Source organism: Bos grunniens, chromosome 18 (assembly GCF_055505025.1).
Source record: "Bos grunniens cultivar Pamir isolate PY7600 chromosome 18, Bosgru_T2T1.0, whole genome shotgun sequence".
NCBI lineage: Eukaryota > Metazoa > Chordata > Mammalia > Artiodactyla > Bovidae > Bos > Bos grunniens.
Genome location: NC_141182.1, coordinates 49,454,922 through 49,471,354, shown reverse-complemented (window position 1 = coordinate 49,471,354; position 16,433 = coordinate 49,454,922). Strand labels below are relative to the sequence as shown.

Genomic DNA, 16,433 nt, shown 5'->3' with positions numbered 1-16,433 from the left:
ACCTTATAGGAATTCCACCACTGCGATCACATACTTAAGAGCTCAGCGAACTACCAGACACGTAAATGATAGTCGTCATCAGGTCCCAGTATTTTATGATACCACTAAGGTGAGGGGGGTCGTTAAAGCAGCAACAGAGGACTGATCATACACCCTCTCCCCAAGGATAACCGCTGTGCTGACTTCTAGGGCCACAGGCTATTTGCCCAAGCCTTTCCTCTGTATAAACAAAACAACACATCAAACTCCAGGTTCCCTCTCTCACCATCATCTCTGTGCTCGGACCCATTTATGAAAGGTTAATGAGTGGGACACACGTCGGCTGCCTGGTGCCCTTTCCCTGAAGGTGGTGCAGTGGACACGTTATACTGGCCTGCCCAGTAGCCGCCCATTTTTCTGGCTGCAGCATCCCGCATTCTGCCTCTTCATCTGTGTGTTTTGGGTGCGGGTAAGTCCACCTGCTGGTTCTCTAGGGCTGAGCCCATAACCTGGACCTCCCTACTGAGACTCTTCCATCTCCCTGACCACCACGACTTCAGAAATGAGCCTGTGACCCAGACCTGGCCGATGAGAGCTGGGGTGGGCTTCCCCTGAGCTGGCAGGGAAGGGGGACACCACAAAACACAAAAGGTGGTGGTTTCCCAGCCAGTAGGATCCAAGGCCAGAGCTGCTGGGGGCCCGTTTGCAAGGAGGGCTCACCTGGAAATGACCGCACAGAAAGGAAGACAGAGCTGAGAGATGAAGAGGGAAAGAGAATCCTGACTACCTCCTCGGCCCTGGATCCACCTGTACCTGAAGGCAGACGTAACCTGCTCCGTTAGATGAGCGTATAAATATCGTTTCTGCTTAAGCCAGTTTGAATTGGGTTTCTGTCATTTGTAGCCCAAAGCATCCCAGCAGGGGCCTATACGCATGGAGCTTGTTGTTGTTGTTTTAAAGCCCCAGTCAACGTTTCCATTAGCTGCACTCAGTCAGTGTGTGGAAAATGCAGAGTGACAGGACAGAAGTTCTCCAAGTGTGCAACCTGGTGAAAAAGTGCAAATTCTCAGGTCCAACTTTAGAAAATCACAAACTTGGAATGGGTTCTGGCAAGAGTGTCTGAGAAGCATTCCAGCGGCCATGTCCTGGACGCAGCTTCACCACAGGCGAGCGTGGTAGGAGGGGGAGAGCACAGCTCCAAGCCGCGTCTCTGCTCTGCCTGGCCCTCTGATTTCAGGTGAGTTACGGAAGTCACTGCTTCACCTTTCCCATCTGGAAAATGGTGCTGTCCTCTGTGATAACACCATTATGAAGCCCAGTGAGTTAACAGAAGTAAATCGTTCAGAACAGTGCCTGGCGCATAGTCCACACACCCACTGACATTAATCCATGGTTCTTAGACTTGGACGTGAGAATGTCCTTGGAGAGCTTGTTAAGACATGGTTGCTGGGCCCTGCCCTCCCTCCCCTTGAAATTTCTGATTCTCAGAAAGGGGAGCCTGAAACTTTGCATTTTTAACGAGTTCCTGCATCAAAGTGATGCTGCTGGTCCAGGGGACCCTACCTTGAGAACTGCCTAGTTAGATGTTATTGTTACTGGGGTCCAGCTCCCTTTCTAGTGGGGTCTGCAGTCACCTCAGGTGCTCTGGACTCGCTCTTTCCGCTGACTCAGGCTTCTTTCTCATCCTCTCCCTCCCCTCTGGCATTGGTTTTGATAGTTGGATTCTCCGTGCTGGTAACTGGAGCTCTGAGCCCAGCTTTCCGCTGAGAGTAGCGCCAGCCTCCACCTGTTCAGGGGACCTGATTGATGGCTCCTTCACCCACAACTGTTCCTTTTTTGGCAGCCTTCAGGACCATCTCCAGCTGTCTTATATAAGCAGACACCTTTCCTCCTAATCTCTGGGAGGCTGCAGTTGCCACGTAATCCCTGCCCCTGGATGTCCAACCCCCACTCACTCAGCCCACCACAGACATTTGTTTGCTTTGCTAATACAAATGGCTTTAAACACAGGGCCAATTAAGCGCCCCTCCAACAAGCTCCGCTATTACTTGACCTGTCAGCTAGAGCAGGGAGGTCAGTGTGGCCCGAGCTGAGAGGGAGGCAGGAGGATGGCAGGAGATTAGGTCAGGCATACAGGCAGAATACAGGTTGTATGAGGCTTTATATGTCATGAGAAGAACTTGGGCTCTATCCTAATAGTGGTAAAATAAAAAAACTCATTTTAAAAAATTGTGCCATATAGTGTATCTATGTGTAGAGACACATACATATTAATACATGTGTATACAGTTGAAAAAAATTATACTCTGAGTGCACATGTGGCCACCACATAGGTAAGAAATGGGGTATTTCCTTGGTGGACTCATGGTTAAGAATCCATCAGCCAATGCAGGGTACATGGGTTCAATTCCTGGTCTGGGAAGATCCTACGTGCCGCAGAGCAACTCGGCCCATGCGCCACAACTCCTGAGCCCTGGCTCGAGAGCCCATGAGCAGGAACTACTGAGCGTGCACACCCAGGAACCCCATGCTCCGCAACAAAAGAAGCCCAAGCGCCACAACTAGAGAATCGCCCTGCTCACCACAGCTTGAGAAAGCCCTTGAGCAGCAACGAGGAACCAGCATGGCCAAAAATAAAAATTTTTGAAATAAATTTCTTTAAGAAACATAGTATTAGGAGACGTCAGTACTCCACTTTCAATAATAAATAGGACAATCAGGCAGAATGTCAATAAGAAAACAGAAGATTTGAGCAACACTTACAAACTAGACCTAACACATCTATAGAAAGGCAGAAGACACACTTGCCTCAGGTGCCTGTGGAGCATTCGCCAGAGGAAACGGCGTGCTGGGCCACAAGACAAATCTTGATAAAGGTAGAGAGAATTTTCTGGTGACAATGGAATAAAGTCAGATAGCAATAGCAAAGAAATTTGGGCAAGTCACAAGTATGTGGAAATTAAACAATATTCTCGTCAATAACCAAAAGAAAAAAACAAATTAGAAAGTACTTTGAAATAAATGAAAATGAAGACATCCTAAATCAAAATTCATGGGGTGCAGCAAAAGCAGTGCTTAGAAGAAAATATATACTTGTAAATACCTTTATTTAAAAAGATGACTGCAAATAATAAACTTCCACTCAAGACTTTGAAAGAGAAAAAGCTACACTTACAGCAGTCAGAAGGAAGAAAATAAAGATTAGAGCAGAAATACATGAAATGGAGACTAGAAAAATAATGGTGAAAATCAGAAAAACCAAAAGTTGGGTTTTTAAAGATCAATGTAGTAACAATATTAGTTAGATATACCAAGAACAAACGTGAGTAGAGTGAAATGATTAGTATCAGAAATGAAAGAGGGGACATTACTACCAACTTACAGAAATTAAAAAAAAAATGAATATTATGAACAACTGTATGCCAATATATTATTTAGATGAAAAACAAATTCCTAGAAAGACACAAATGACTGAAACAAAGAAATAGGACATCTGAACAAACCCAAAGCAAGTTAAAATATTTAATTCATAGTCTAAAAACTACCCATAAAGAAAAGCCTAGACTCAGATGGCTTCACCACTAAATTCTAGCAAACATTTAAAGATGAATGAATACCAACTCTTCACAAATGTTTCCAATAAATAAGACGGAGCACTTCCCAGCTCATTCTATGAGGCCAGTATCACCCTGCTACCTAAATTAGGCAAAGAGATACAAGGAGAGAGACCTACAGGCCAGTATCCCTTATGAATACTGATGCAGATGCAAAAATCTTCAAACACTAGGCAAACCAAGTCCAGCAACGTATAAAAAGAACTACACACCAAGAGCAAGTGAGATTTCCCTCTTCCAGTCTGGCTGGGAAAGATGGCTCCGCATGGGCTTCCCATTGTCACCTATGAACTGGCACTTGCCATCTGCCTCTACAAGGATTAAAACATGTGCTGCTGATTTCCAACACCCCCAGAAAGGAGTTCAAGGTGGAGAGCAGAGAGCAGAAATGAGGCACTCTGTGTTCAGAGGAAAACTGGCAGAACAGGTCTTCAGGTAGGTAGATATTTTCAGGAACCAATCTTATGAGCCCAATCCTTGTTATCTGCTCATGTCTAGAACAGCAGTACAGCCCTTCACGGTGACAACTGCTCCTGATGACTAGCAGAGGCCCTCACAAGACCAGCAGAAACTTTCTGCAAAAAATAGGTGCTTGATTGCATGTACTCCCCGCCTTCACCGAGATCATATATAAACTGACCTTCTCCACTTGTCTTTGGAGCAGTTTCTCAGAACTGTCTAAAATGCTGTCTCCCAGGCTATCATCCTCATTTTGCCCCAAATAAACATAACTTGCAACTCTCACACTGAGCAGTTTTTTTTTTTTTTAAGTCGACACATTATTGCTCTGCACAAGGATACACTTTGCTGCCTTGGGGCCAGTGTCTAGGGCAGGAGCAGAGGTGTGATCCAGACCCAGGACTGAGGGTAGGAGCTTTCCTGGGTGGACCTGGGAACTGCATCTTAATGTCTGGCCTATAACCGATTACAAATTTTCTGAAATAAAACTGGAACCAACCAAGATTCTAACCGCTTTTCATTCCAGCACGTGTAGGAAAAATCAGGAACTCTCTGCTGTTTGCTACTGTGCATTACATCCATCAGCTTATAAGAAAACCCTAATTATTCCAAATAAAATTTATATTTGGACACACACAAAGAATAAGTGAGACTGATTCCAGGAAGGCAAGATTGGTTTTATATCCCTAAATCAATTACTGTAATACTCCACATCAATAGAATGAGAAGCAAAAACCATGTGATTATCTCAACAGATATAAATATTTGGAAAAATCTCTTTCATGATAAAAACTCTCAGCAAGTTAGGAATAGAAGGGGACTTCCTTAACATGATAAAGGCATCTATGAAACACTTAAGCTAACATCATACTTATTGGGGAAAAACTGGATGCTTTCGCAGTAAGAGCAAGAATAAAGCAAAGCTTCCGGTTCAAGATGGCGAAGTAGAGGATGTGAGCTCATCTCCTCCTGCAAGAGCACCAAAATCACAACTAGCTGTTGAACAACCATTGACAGGAGGCCACTGGAACCCACCAAAAAAGATACTCCATGTCCAGAGACAAAGAAGAGGCCACATACCGTGGAGACCTTGTGGGTTCACAGTGTAGCATGTGACGACGCCTGGAGACAGGACTGGGTCTGGTGTCTGGCTGACTGGCTTTCCACATGGTCGCCAAAAGATCATGCAACAGGGAAAGAACAGTCTCATCAACACATGAAGCTGCAACAGCTGCGTGGTCCATACAAAATAATAAAGGTGGGCCTTCGCCTTAAACCATATTAAAAAATTAGCTCAAAATGGATCAAAGTCCTAAATGTAAGAGCAAAAACTATGAAACTCAGATATGACACCAAAAACACAAACAACAAAGAAAAGGTAAATTGGACATCATCAAAATTAAAAACCTTTGTACATCAATGGGCACCATCAAGAAAGGGAAGACAACCCACAATGTGAGAAAATGTTCACAAATTATATATCTAAAAAGCAACTTATATCTTGAATATATAAAGAACTTGCACAACTCAGTAATAAAAAGGTAAATAAGCCCAGTTAAAAATGGGCAAGGCATCTGAACAGACATCTTTCCAAGGAAGACATACAGAAGACCAACAGGCATATGAAAAGATGCCCAACGTCAGTCATCAGGGAAATGCAAATCGAAATCACAGTGAAGTACTAATTCACACCCACTAGGATAACTATAACCGAAAAGTCAGAGAAGTGTTGGTGACGATGTGGAGAAATCAGAGCCCTCGTACACTGTCGGACGGAATGTAGAAAGGTCCCGCCACTTTCCAAATAGTCTAGGAGTTCCTCAAATGATTAAACGTAGAGTTATATGACCTAATGATTCCACTCCTGGGAATATACCCAAGAGAAAAGAAAACTGTCTACACAAACCCCAAACCATCCAAACGTCCAACCGATGGACGGATAAACCAAATGTGATATAGCCACACAAGTGAATATTAATGAAAAGCAATGAAGGGCTGACACACGCTACAACATGAATGAACCTTGAAGACATATGCTAAGGTTAAAGAAAAAGCCACATACAACAGACCAGGGACTTCCCCGGCAGTCCAGTGGTTAGGACTTCATTTTCCATGCAATGGGTGTAGGTTTGGTACCTGGTAAGGGAGCTGGGATCCCACGTGCCTTACAGCCAGAAAACAAAACATTAGAAAACAGAAGCAATATTGCAATAAATTCAATAAAGACTTTTAAAATAGTCCACAACAACAACCAAAAAAATCTTTAAAACAAAAAAAAAATCAAAAGGCCACATATTGCCAAGACATGAAAGCAACCTAAATATTCATTGACAGAGGAATGGATAAAGAAGATGTGGTACATATATACAATGGAATATTACTCGGCCATTAAAAAGAATTAAACAATGCCACTGGCAACAACATGGATGGGCCCAGAGATTATTACACTAGGTGAAGTAAGTCAGACAAAGAAAGTGAAATACTGTTTGATATCCCTTATATACAGAAACCAAAAGAAAAATGATACAAATGAACTTATGTAGAAAACAGAACGAACATATTGTGAAGGGTGGGAAAAGGGATAACTGGGAAATTTGGGATGGACATGTACACACCGCTGTATTTAAAATGGATAACCAGTGACGACCTACTGTGCAGCACAAGGAACTCTGCCCAATACCACATAACAACCTAAACGGGAAAGAATTTGAAGAACAGATACATACACGTTATAACCGAACCAGTCTGCTGTACACCTGAAATTAACACAAGATTGATAATCAACTATACTCCAATGTAAAATAAAAAGTTAAAAGGGAAAAACCAAAAGGCCACATATTGTAGGGTTCCATTTATATGAAATGTACATAATAGCCAAATATATATATATTGAGAAACTGAATTCTTAGTTGATTAGGACTGAGAAGGATGGGCTGGTAGGTGATAGCTAAGGGTATGGGGTTTCTTTCTGAGTTGATGAAAATGTTCAAAGCTTGATTGCCGTGACTGTTTCACATATCTACTAAGAAAATACTGAATTGCTCACTTTAACTGGTTGAATTTTATGGCCTGTGAATTCCATCTCAATGAAGCTGTTTAAAAAAATGAAACAAGGTGGGATGAATTGGGAGATTGGGATTAACATATATGCACTCTTGATGCTATGTATAAAACGGATAACTAATGAGAACCTGCTGAATAGCACAGGGAACTCTACTCAGTGCTCTGTGGTGACCTAAATGGGAAGGAAATCCAAGAAAGAGGAGCTACATGTGTATATACAGCTGATTCACTGTGCTGTATAGCAGACACTAAGACAACATTGTAAAGCAACTATATTCCAATAAAAATAAAAACAAAATAAACACACACAAATGAAATGTGCTATAGCTGCACAACCGTCAGAATGCCTATCATAAAAAAGATCACAGATAACAAACTTGAGGGGAGGATGTGGAGAAAAGCAAACCCTGTACCTGAGGTAGGAATGTCAGTCAGTGTAGCCACTGTGGAAAACGGTATGGAGATTCCCTCAACTAAAACTGGAGATAAAATACGATCCAGAAATTCCATTCTTGGGTATATATCCAAGGAAAACAAAAAACGTTAGCTCAGAGAGATACATGCATCTTAGCGTTCATAACGGCATCATTATTGACAATAGCTAAGCTGTGAAAGCAACCTAATATCCATCACAGACGAATGGGTAAAGAAGATGTAGTGAGGGAGGGATAAAGATGGTGGAGTAAGGGGAAAGGGAGCTTACCTCCCCCCACAAATACACCAAAATACATCTAAATGTGGAACAATTCTCACAGGAAGCCAACTAGAAACTAACAGATCTCCCATACAACCAATGCTGCAAGAAAGCGCTCCGTGTAGCCAGGTGGGGCGGGCGGTGGAGGTGGGGCAGCGTCAGCACAGGACTGGTGCCGCTGGGGGTGACCTGTAAGGGACAGGAGGTCCATACGGGCGGAGCGCCACCGTGGGGAGCCCGTGCATGCTGGGAAATCTGCTGGGACAGACAGGGCTGGAGAAGCCTAGATTCCACTCACGAGGAGTGCACGGTGCTGGCTTGCACACCAGTCAGGGCAGAGAGACCTGCGCCTGGCTGAACTTCCCAATCTAAAGGGGCAAACGCTCTGGCTCCACCCACCCCGCACCACCCCCTGGAGCCCGATCTGGAGCAGACAAGTTCTGGAAGAGGTCTGCCAGGGACGCAGCTCAGGTCCCCGAAGGAAGCACAGCCACCTTGATTCCTGCCGCCACAGTGCCTCGGCTCTAAACCCCAGCCAGATCCTCACCACAGCCCGGCCCCCACCACAGCCTAGCGCTAGGTCTGGGATGAACACAGCAGAGAAAGGTACATGAACTGGGGCGGCTTCTGAGCAGCACCAGAGACAGCAGCACACGTGATGTGCAGGTCCACGCGGGACTCCCTTGCGGTAGCAGTCAGTCACCTCCTTTGGGGCAGGGCATGCACTCAAGGGCAACAGAGCCTGATAGAACCTAACCCTCAGGGCTTCTATCCAACAACTGGGGAGCAGGTCCTGCCCCCGACAAGGCAGTGACAGCCACACAGCAAACAGGAGGCCCTGCCCAGCATCCAGCACAGGTTCTGGACACCAGAATGCCAGAAATGCCCCAAACAAGGGAAAGACAGCCACCACACTCCGGGGAAAGATGGTGCTGGCGTCCATACCAAAAGCAGCCCTTGCACCCAAAACACTGGATTCACACAGTCTACCCAGGCATGCCACCACATTACAATACCCCTTCGAGACCACAGGAGATAACTATTTCTCCTAAATTTATAGAGACAGAGAAAGTAAAATGAAAACTCATAGAAACTACCCTTAAAAGAACAAGAGAAATCTTCTGAAAGAGTAATGAAAGAGATCTCACCAGTCTACTAGACCTTGAGCTCAAAAATGAGGTAATAAAAATGCTACAGGAATTCAGAAAGATTATCATAGAAGTGCAGATCACTTTAACAAGGAAGTACCAAGTATAAAGATGAACCAATCAAAATTAGACAAGTCAACTGCCAAGGTAAAAATCAATCTAGAAGCAATGAATAGGAGACTAAATGATACAAAACAAATAAGTGATCCGGATGATAAAATAATGGAAATCACACAATCAGAACAGCAGACAAAGACAAATGAAAAAAACAAGATCCATGGGATAATATAAAGTGTGCCGATCTACACATAATAGGGGTTCCAGAAAGAAAAGACAAAAGGGAATAGAAAATGTTTCCTGGGAGAAATCACATCTAACTTCCCAAACATTCCGAAAAAGGAAACAGATACTCCGGTACAGGAAGCACAAAGGGTTCCAAAGTAGATGAACCCACACCAAGACATATAATTAAAATGGCAAAAGTTAAAGAGAGGATTCTAACGGCAGCAAGAGAAAAACAGTCAGTTACAAGGCAAGCCCTTTAAGGCTGTCAGTTGATTTCTTTGTAGAAACTTTGCAGGCTGGAAGGAAGTGGTATGATATATTCAAAGTCCGGAAGGGAGAAACCTGCAACCTAGGATATTTTACCCAGCAACATTATTATTTAGAATAGAAGGAGAGGTAAAGAATTTCTCAGACAAGTAAAAACCAAAAGAATTCAGCAACACCAAATCTACCCTAAAAGAAATATTGAAAGTACTTCTCTAAATAGAAAAGAAGTAATGATCTACAGGAAAGAAAAAATTACAATAGGAAAGGCAAATATATAGAAGAATTGATGATCACTTAAATAAGCCAGGATATAGATTTTTAAAAATAATTTTAAATTATAAAAATGATTATACCTACAATTAACAGCAAAAGTATAAGCATGAAGATGTAAAACAGAACAAAGTCACTAAATGTGGAAGACAGGAGTATAAAAAGGGTCACAAACCAAACCTCAGATTTAAGAGGATAGACATTATTTCAAGCATCTTTTCTGATCACAAGAGTCTGAAGCCAGAAATTAACCACAGAAAGAAAAATGGGAAAGGGCTTTCCTGTTGGCCCAGTGGTAAAGAATCCACCTGCCAAGGAAGGAGACGCGGGTTCCACCCCTGGTCCAGGAAGATCCCACATGCTGAGGGGCAACTAAGCTCAAGCACCACAACCTGTAAGCCTGTGCTCTAGAGCTGGGAGCCAAAACCACTGAAGCCTGAGTACCCTAGAGCCTACGCTCTGCCACGAGAGAGACTTGCACATAGCAACCAGAGGAGCCCCGCATGCTGCAACCAGAGTAGCCCCCACTTGCTGCAACTAGGGAAGAGCCCCTGCAGCAACAAAAACCCAGCACAGGCAGAAATGCGAAACACTTTATAAAAAAATTCTTTTTTAATTTAAGAAAAATGGGAGAAAAAACAAACACATGGAGACTAAATAATATGCTACTAAAAAACCAATGGGTCAATGATAAAATTAAGGAAATCATAAAATACCTCGAAACAACAATGAAAACACAACTTCACTAAAGTCCGTGTGCTATGCTTAGTCGCTCTGTGCAATCGCTCGCGTCCGACTCCGTGCAATCGCTCGCGTCCGACTCCGTGCAACCCCATGCACTGTAGCCCGCCAGGCTCCTCTGTCCATGGGGATTCTCCAGGCAAGAATACCTGCCGGGGTCCAGCCCCGGTGGATCCAGGGAATTCGAAGCAGGGACGGCATCGTCGAGGATCAGGAAACAACTGCTTAATTAAACTTTAATTAAGGATATAAAGAGTAATGGAATAAGGATAGCTCATTGAGGAAATTCAGTGGAGAAAAGAGGCTGAATAATTCAGCCAGAAGGTAAGAGAAAGAACGACATGGTGAGACCAAGTTTTGGTGAACAAGGCCCACACTTTATTTTCCAAAGTAGTTTTTATACCTTAAGTTATGCATAGAGGATAATGGGGGAAGGGGTAGAGTCATGCAGCAAGCCAGGCTTTCTTCCTGCAAACTTATCATACGCAAAAGTTTAGGTGATTTGCATCATCTTCTGGCCCGGAGGCCTGTTAACATTTTAAGACCCTTTCTTCAGAAAACTTATTTTTCTCTAAAGGTGATAAGTCAAGCGCCACCCTCCAAAAGCATTAGATAAAGTTGCATTCCTACAAAGCAAAGGTGTGGTGCGCTATAACAAGAAAAAGAATTAACTCAAGGGTCCCAGGTTACAAACATTAAAGCTACTATTTACACCAATTATATTAATCAATACACTGCCAGGGACACAGCAGGTAAGGGATATGGAGACTTAGCAGCAAACATTGGCCCAACAAGTGAAAATCCCTTCACCAATACAATTTCTAATCAATCTTTTAACTGCTCAAAGGAATCTGTATTTAGACAGTTTAGAACATCTCATGCCTCTCACAGTTGGGAGGCTCTGAGCAATCACATGTGGCTGGAAAAACCTATTCAGGCAGGCTAGAGGACTTCCAAAGGAGTTTGTAGGTTGAAACACTGTCACACCCAGGAATTATTAACTGGAGCTGTAAGCTAACTCTTGTTTCAGAGAGAGGTAGTGGGGGACAGCCCCCTGTAAAGTCTGAGGTGTAGGTGAAAGCACAAAGCAGAAAGTAGGCAGACTCTGGTTTTGGGGGTAGATGCTCGAGAATTTCCAGGGAGACTCCTGAGGCTTGATCCTGCCTTTGCGTATGCCAAGCCTCCTTCCTCATGACCTTTGCCAAGGGCGGAGCTCGCTCCCCGCAAATACCGGAGTGGGTTGCCATGCCTCCCTCCAGAGGATCTTCCCAGCCCAGGAATTGAATCCAGGTCTCCCGCATTGCAGGCAATCCAGATTCTTTGCCATCTAAGTCACCAGGGAAGCCCAAGAATATTGGAGTGGATGCCTATCCAGGGAATCTTCCCAATCCAGGAATCAAACCAGGGTCTCCTGCATTGCAGGAGTCGTCTATGGGATGCAGCAAAAGCACCTCTAAAACAGAAGTTCGTAGCTATACAGGATTTCCTCAAGAAACAGGAAAAATCTCAAATAAACAACCTAACCTGCCCCCTAAAAGAACTAGAAGATGAAGAACAAACAAAACCCAAAGTCAGCAGAAGGAAGGAAATAAAGATCAGAGAGGAAATAAAGATTAAAAACAATAAAAAAAAATCAATAAAACCAAGAGCTGGTTTTTTGAAAAGAAAAACTATCAACAAACCTCTAGCTAGGTCATCAAGAAGAAAAGAGAAACAACCCAAATAAAATAAGAAAGAGGAGAAATAACAACTGATGCCACAGGGGGGGAAAATCCTGAGAATATTATGTACAATTCTCAGCCAAAAAAAATGGAACTGGGCAAGTTTCTAAAAAACATAGCCAGCCAAAACTGAGTAAAGCAGCACCAAGTTATTTGAACAGACCAATCATTAGAAGTTAAATAGAATCTATTTTTTAAAAATTCCAGCAAACAAAAGTCCAGGATCATATGTCTTCACTGGGGGAATTCTATCAAACATACAATGAAAAAGTTATAGCTATTTTTTTCAAACTACTCCAAAAAACTGAAGAGGAGGGAATATTCCCAAATTCATTATATGAAGCCACAATCACCCTGGTACCAAAACTGGACAAAGACACTACAAAAAAAGGAAATTACAGACCAGTATCTTTGATGAATATAGATGCAAATGTCCTTAAAGTATTAACAAACCAAATCCAACAATACATAAAAAGGATCACATACCATGATCAACTTGGATTCATTCCAGATTTGCAACATATGCAAATCAATGTGATACAACACACCAACAAAAGAAAAGACAAAAAGCACATGATCATCTCAAAGATGCAGAAAAAGCATTGACAAAATTCAGTACCCATTCATGGTGAAAATTCTCACCAAAGTGGGTACATATCTCAACAGAGTAAAAGCCATTTACAACAAACCCACAGTCAATGTAATACTCAATGGTGAAGACCTAAAAGCCTTCCCATCAAATTCAGAAACAAGACAAGGATGCCCACTCTCACCACTTCTATTTAACATAGTATGGGAAGTCCTAGCCATGGCAACAAAATAATTTTTTTAAAAAAGAGTATCCAAATAGAAAGGGAAGGGGTAAAACTGTCACTATTTGTAGATGACATGATGCTCTTTAGTGAGCATCCACACACCAACTATCAGAATAGATGAAGTCAGCAAGATTGCAGGATACAAGATTAATATTCAGAAACCTGTTGCATTTCTTTACACTAACGATGAAATATCAGAAAGAGAAAGTAAAAAACAAAAGTTAAATCACACAAAATAAATACTTAGGAATAAACTTAACCAAGCAGGCAAAAAACCTATATGCTGAAAACTATAAAATACTAATAAAGGAAACTGAAGATGATTCAAAGACTGGACGAATATTGTTAACATAGCCATGCTACCCAAAGCAACATACAGATTTAATGCAATCCCTTGTCAAAATACCTACAATATTTTTCACAGAAGTAGAACAAATAATCCTAAAATTTATACAGAAACACAAAAGACCCAGAGTCGCCAAAGCAATCCTTAGGAAAAAGAAAGCAGGAGGCATAACCTTTTCCAGATTTCAGACTGTACTACAAAACTGTAGTGACCTATATGCTGTGGTGATGGCACAAAGATCAGTGGAACGGAATAGACAGCCCAGAAATAAACCCACACACCTGTATGGTCAATCAATTTTCAACAAAGGAGGTTAGGATATACAAGGGAAAAAAGACAGTCTCTTCAACGAGTAGTGTTGGGAAAGCTAGACAGCTTCGTGTAAATCAATGAAATTTGAGCACTCTCTCATACCATATACAAAAATAAACTCAAAATGATTTAAAGACCTAAACCTAAGACATGACCCCATAAAATTCCTAGAAGAGAACATGGGCAAAACGTTTATTCCTGGACAGGGATTGTAGCAATATTTTCTTAGATCTAGTATGATATCCCTTATAGGTGGAATCTAAAAGATAAAACAAACTAGTGGATATAACAAAAAAGAAACAGACTCACAGATATAAAGAATATAAAGGGGTTACCAGTTTTGTTCTATGTTCTTACCAAAAGAACATATTGGTTACCAGTGGGGGCAGGGAAGGGGGAAGGCCAAGAAAGGAGTAGAAGATTAAGAGGCACAACTACTGTGTATAAAATAAATAAGCTACAAGGACATATTATACAGTACGGAGATATAGCCACTGTTTATAATAACTATAATTAGAGTTAGCCTTTAAATATTATGAATCACTACTGTACACCTGAAACTTATGTGATACTGTAAACCCAATACCTCAATTAAAAAACTGAGAATGTACCGTAGCTTTCTTATCCATTCATCTGCTGATGGACATCTAGGTTGCTTCCATGTCCTGGCTATTATAAACAGTGCTGCGATGAACATTGGGGTACACGTGTCTCTTTCCCTTCTGGTTTCCTCAGTGTGTATGCCCAGCAGTGGGATTGCTGGATCATAAGGCAGTTCTAGTTCCAGTTTTTTAAGGAATCTCCACACTGTTCTCCATAGTGGCTGTACTAGTTTGCATTCCCACCAACAGTGTAAGAGGGTTCCCTTTTCTCCACACCCTCTCCAGCATTTATTGCTTGTAGACTTTTGGGTTGCAGCCATTCTGACTGGCGTGACTCAGCCATTAAAAAGAATACATTTGAATCAGTTCTAATGAGGTGGATGAAACTGGAGCCTATTATACTGAGTGAAGTAAGCCAGAAAGAAAAACACCAATACAGTATACTAACGCACATATATGGAATTTAGAAAGATGGTAACAATAACCCTGTGTACGAGACAGCAAAAGAGACACTGATGTATAGAACAGTCTTATGGACTCTGTGGGAGAGGGAGAGGGTGGGAAGATTTGGGAGAATGACATTGAAACATGTATAATATCATGTATGAAACGAGTCGCCAGTCCAGGTTCGATGCACGAACCTCCTGTGGGAGGAGGGAGGAGGGTTCAGGATGGGGAACACATGTATACCTCTGGCAGATGCATTTCAGTATTTGGCAAAACCAATACAATATTGTAAAGTTAAAAAACAAAACAAAACAAAACAAAACTGAGAATGTACTAGAGGTACATAATAAAACTAATTTTAAAAGTAAACTTGAGATTTCTTTTTCTTATCTCTCAAGTCCAGATAAACATAAATACCCAGATGGTGTCTTCTCGGTGCCAAGTATTCCTGACTCAGAGGATATGCCTGCCTGGGGTGGGCCTTATAAAAAGAGGGAAATTTGGCCATGGAGACAAATGTGCACACAGGGAGAATGACACATGAAGATGAAGGCAGAGATGAGGTGACAGCACTTAACGAGCCAAGGAACGCCGAAGACTGCCTGCAGAGCCCTGGAAGCCGGGGGCTCGCAGGAGAGGCATGGAGCTCCATCACAGCCCTCAGCGGCCAATCCCGCCAGCACCCTGACCTTGGACTCACGGCCTCCAGGACCAAGAAAAGTAAACTTCTGTTGTTTATGCCAGTCAGACTGTGGTCCTTCATTGTGGTGGTCCTATTGGTTAAGATAATAATCACCTTCCCCCTTACATGGAAATCCACTTGCTATACCCCTCACAGAGGAATACAGATCCTCTAACTAGTCAAGCTACCTTGTGTCTAACTACCAAACACACACACCTGTACACGTTATGGTGAGTTTTCCTATAGAAATCCCTTGACCTTTTCATGACAGATGACTACAATCTGGCCATTCCAGTTTAATAGAAATGTTCTAAAACTTCCGTATCTCAAAGTGAAGGAGTCTGGGAGCTAATCCCTTTCCTCCCAGAAGACCTCTGTCCCTTATGCTAATCCCCCGCAACCTTAGCAGTCAGGCGTGAATACCTGCTATACACTGATGTCACTAAACTGTCGTTCTAGGCTTTTCTGGAAGACAGAAGGTCTGTCCCAAGATGATTAGATATTTCTGCTATCTAGAAATAGAAATAGCCATGATTAAAATTGTTTTCAGTAAAGTAATACATGAAAGTCACGAAAAAATTAAGATACTGAAAGGTGTCAAGTGAAAAGCAACATGTTCTTTAAAAAACTTCAACTCAGTCTGTATCATTTGGAATAAAAATAATGTACAGAACACTGTGTATTTCTAAAAGTAATATAAAATGTTTACATGGCGTTTAATATGTGCCAGGCATTTCTCTAAGAGCTGTATACATTTTAATTCATTTAATCTTCATGACTCCAAATGGTAGGTATTAACTATTATTATTCCTGTTTCACAGATGTGAGGAGACTGAATCCCAGAGAGGGGAATCATCTGTCTAAGGTTGTCCCACTAGAATTTTTTTCCTGGACTGGCTTTATACACATGTATCCACCCATCAGTGCAACTCAAAGTAAACTGCAAACATTTTGACTTATTTTCTGATTTAGAGTTCTTAACCTTTTT

At 42.1% G+C, this 16,433-nt stretch overlaps 1 protein-coding gene across 31 annotated transcripts in view; it reads right to left on the bottom strand.

Moving 5' to 3' along the window:
* LEUTX (leucine twenty homeobox) overlaps positions 1-16,433 on the bottom strand; it is a 45,800-nt gene that overhangs the window by 6,498 nt on the left and 22,869 nt on the right. For 4 of the 31 annotated variants that reach the window (XR_015145981.1, XR_015145983.1, XR_015145991.1 and 1 more), the window contains one exon: positions 9,205-10,754. The exons of 15 other annotated variants lie outside the window; for them this stretch is intronic. Coding sequence is in view for 8 of the 16 variants with exons in the window: in XM_086352521.1 (XP_086208647.1) it covers positions 10,750-10,754 (5 nt within the window). In the remaining 8 variants the exon portion in view is untranslated. Of the gene's footprint in view, positions 1-1,422; positions 5,022-5,132; positions 5,212-9,204; positions 10,755-15,918; positions 15,958-16,433 lie in introns of those variants that run through there. 12 more of the 31 variants (XR_015145968.1, XR_015145969.1, XM_086352509.1 and 9 more) reach the window with 8 other exon arrangements.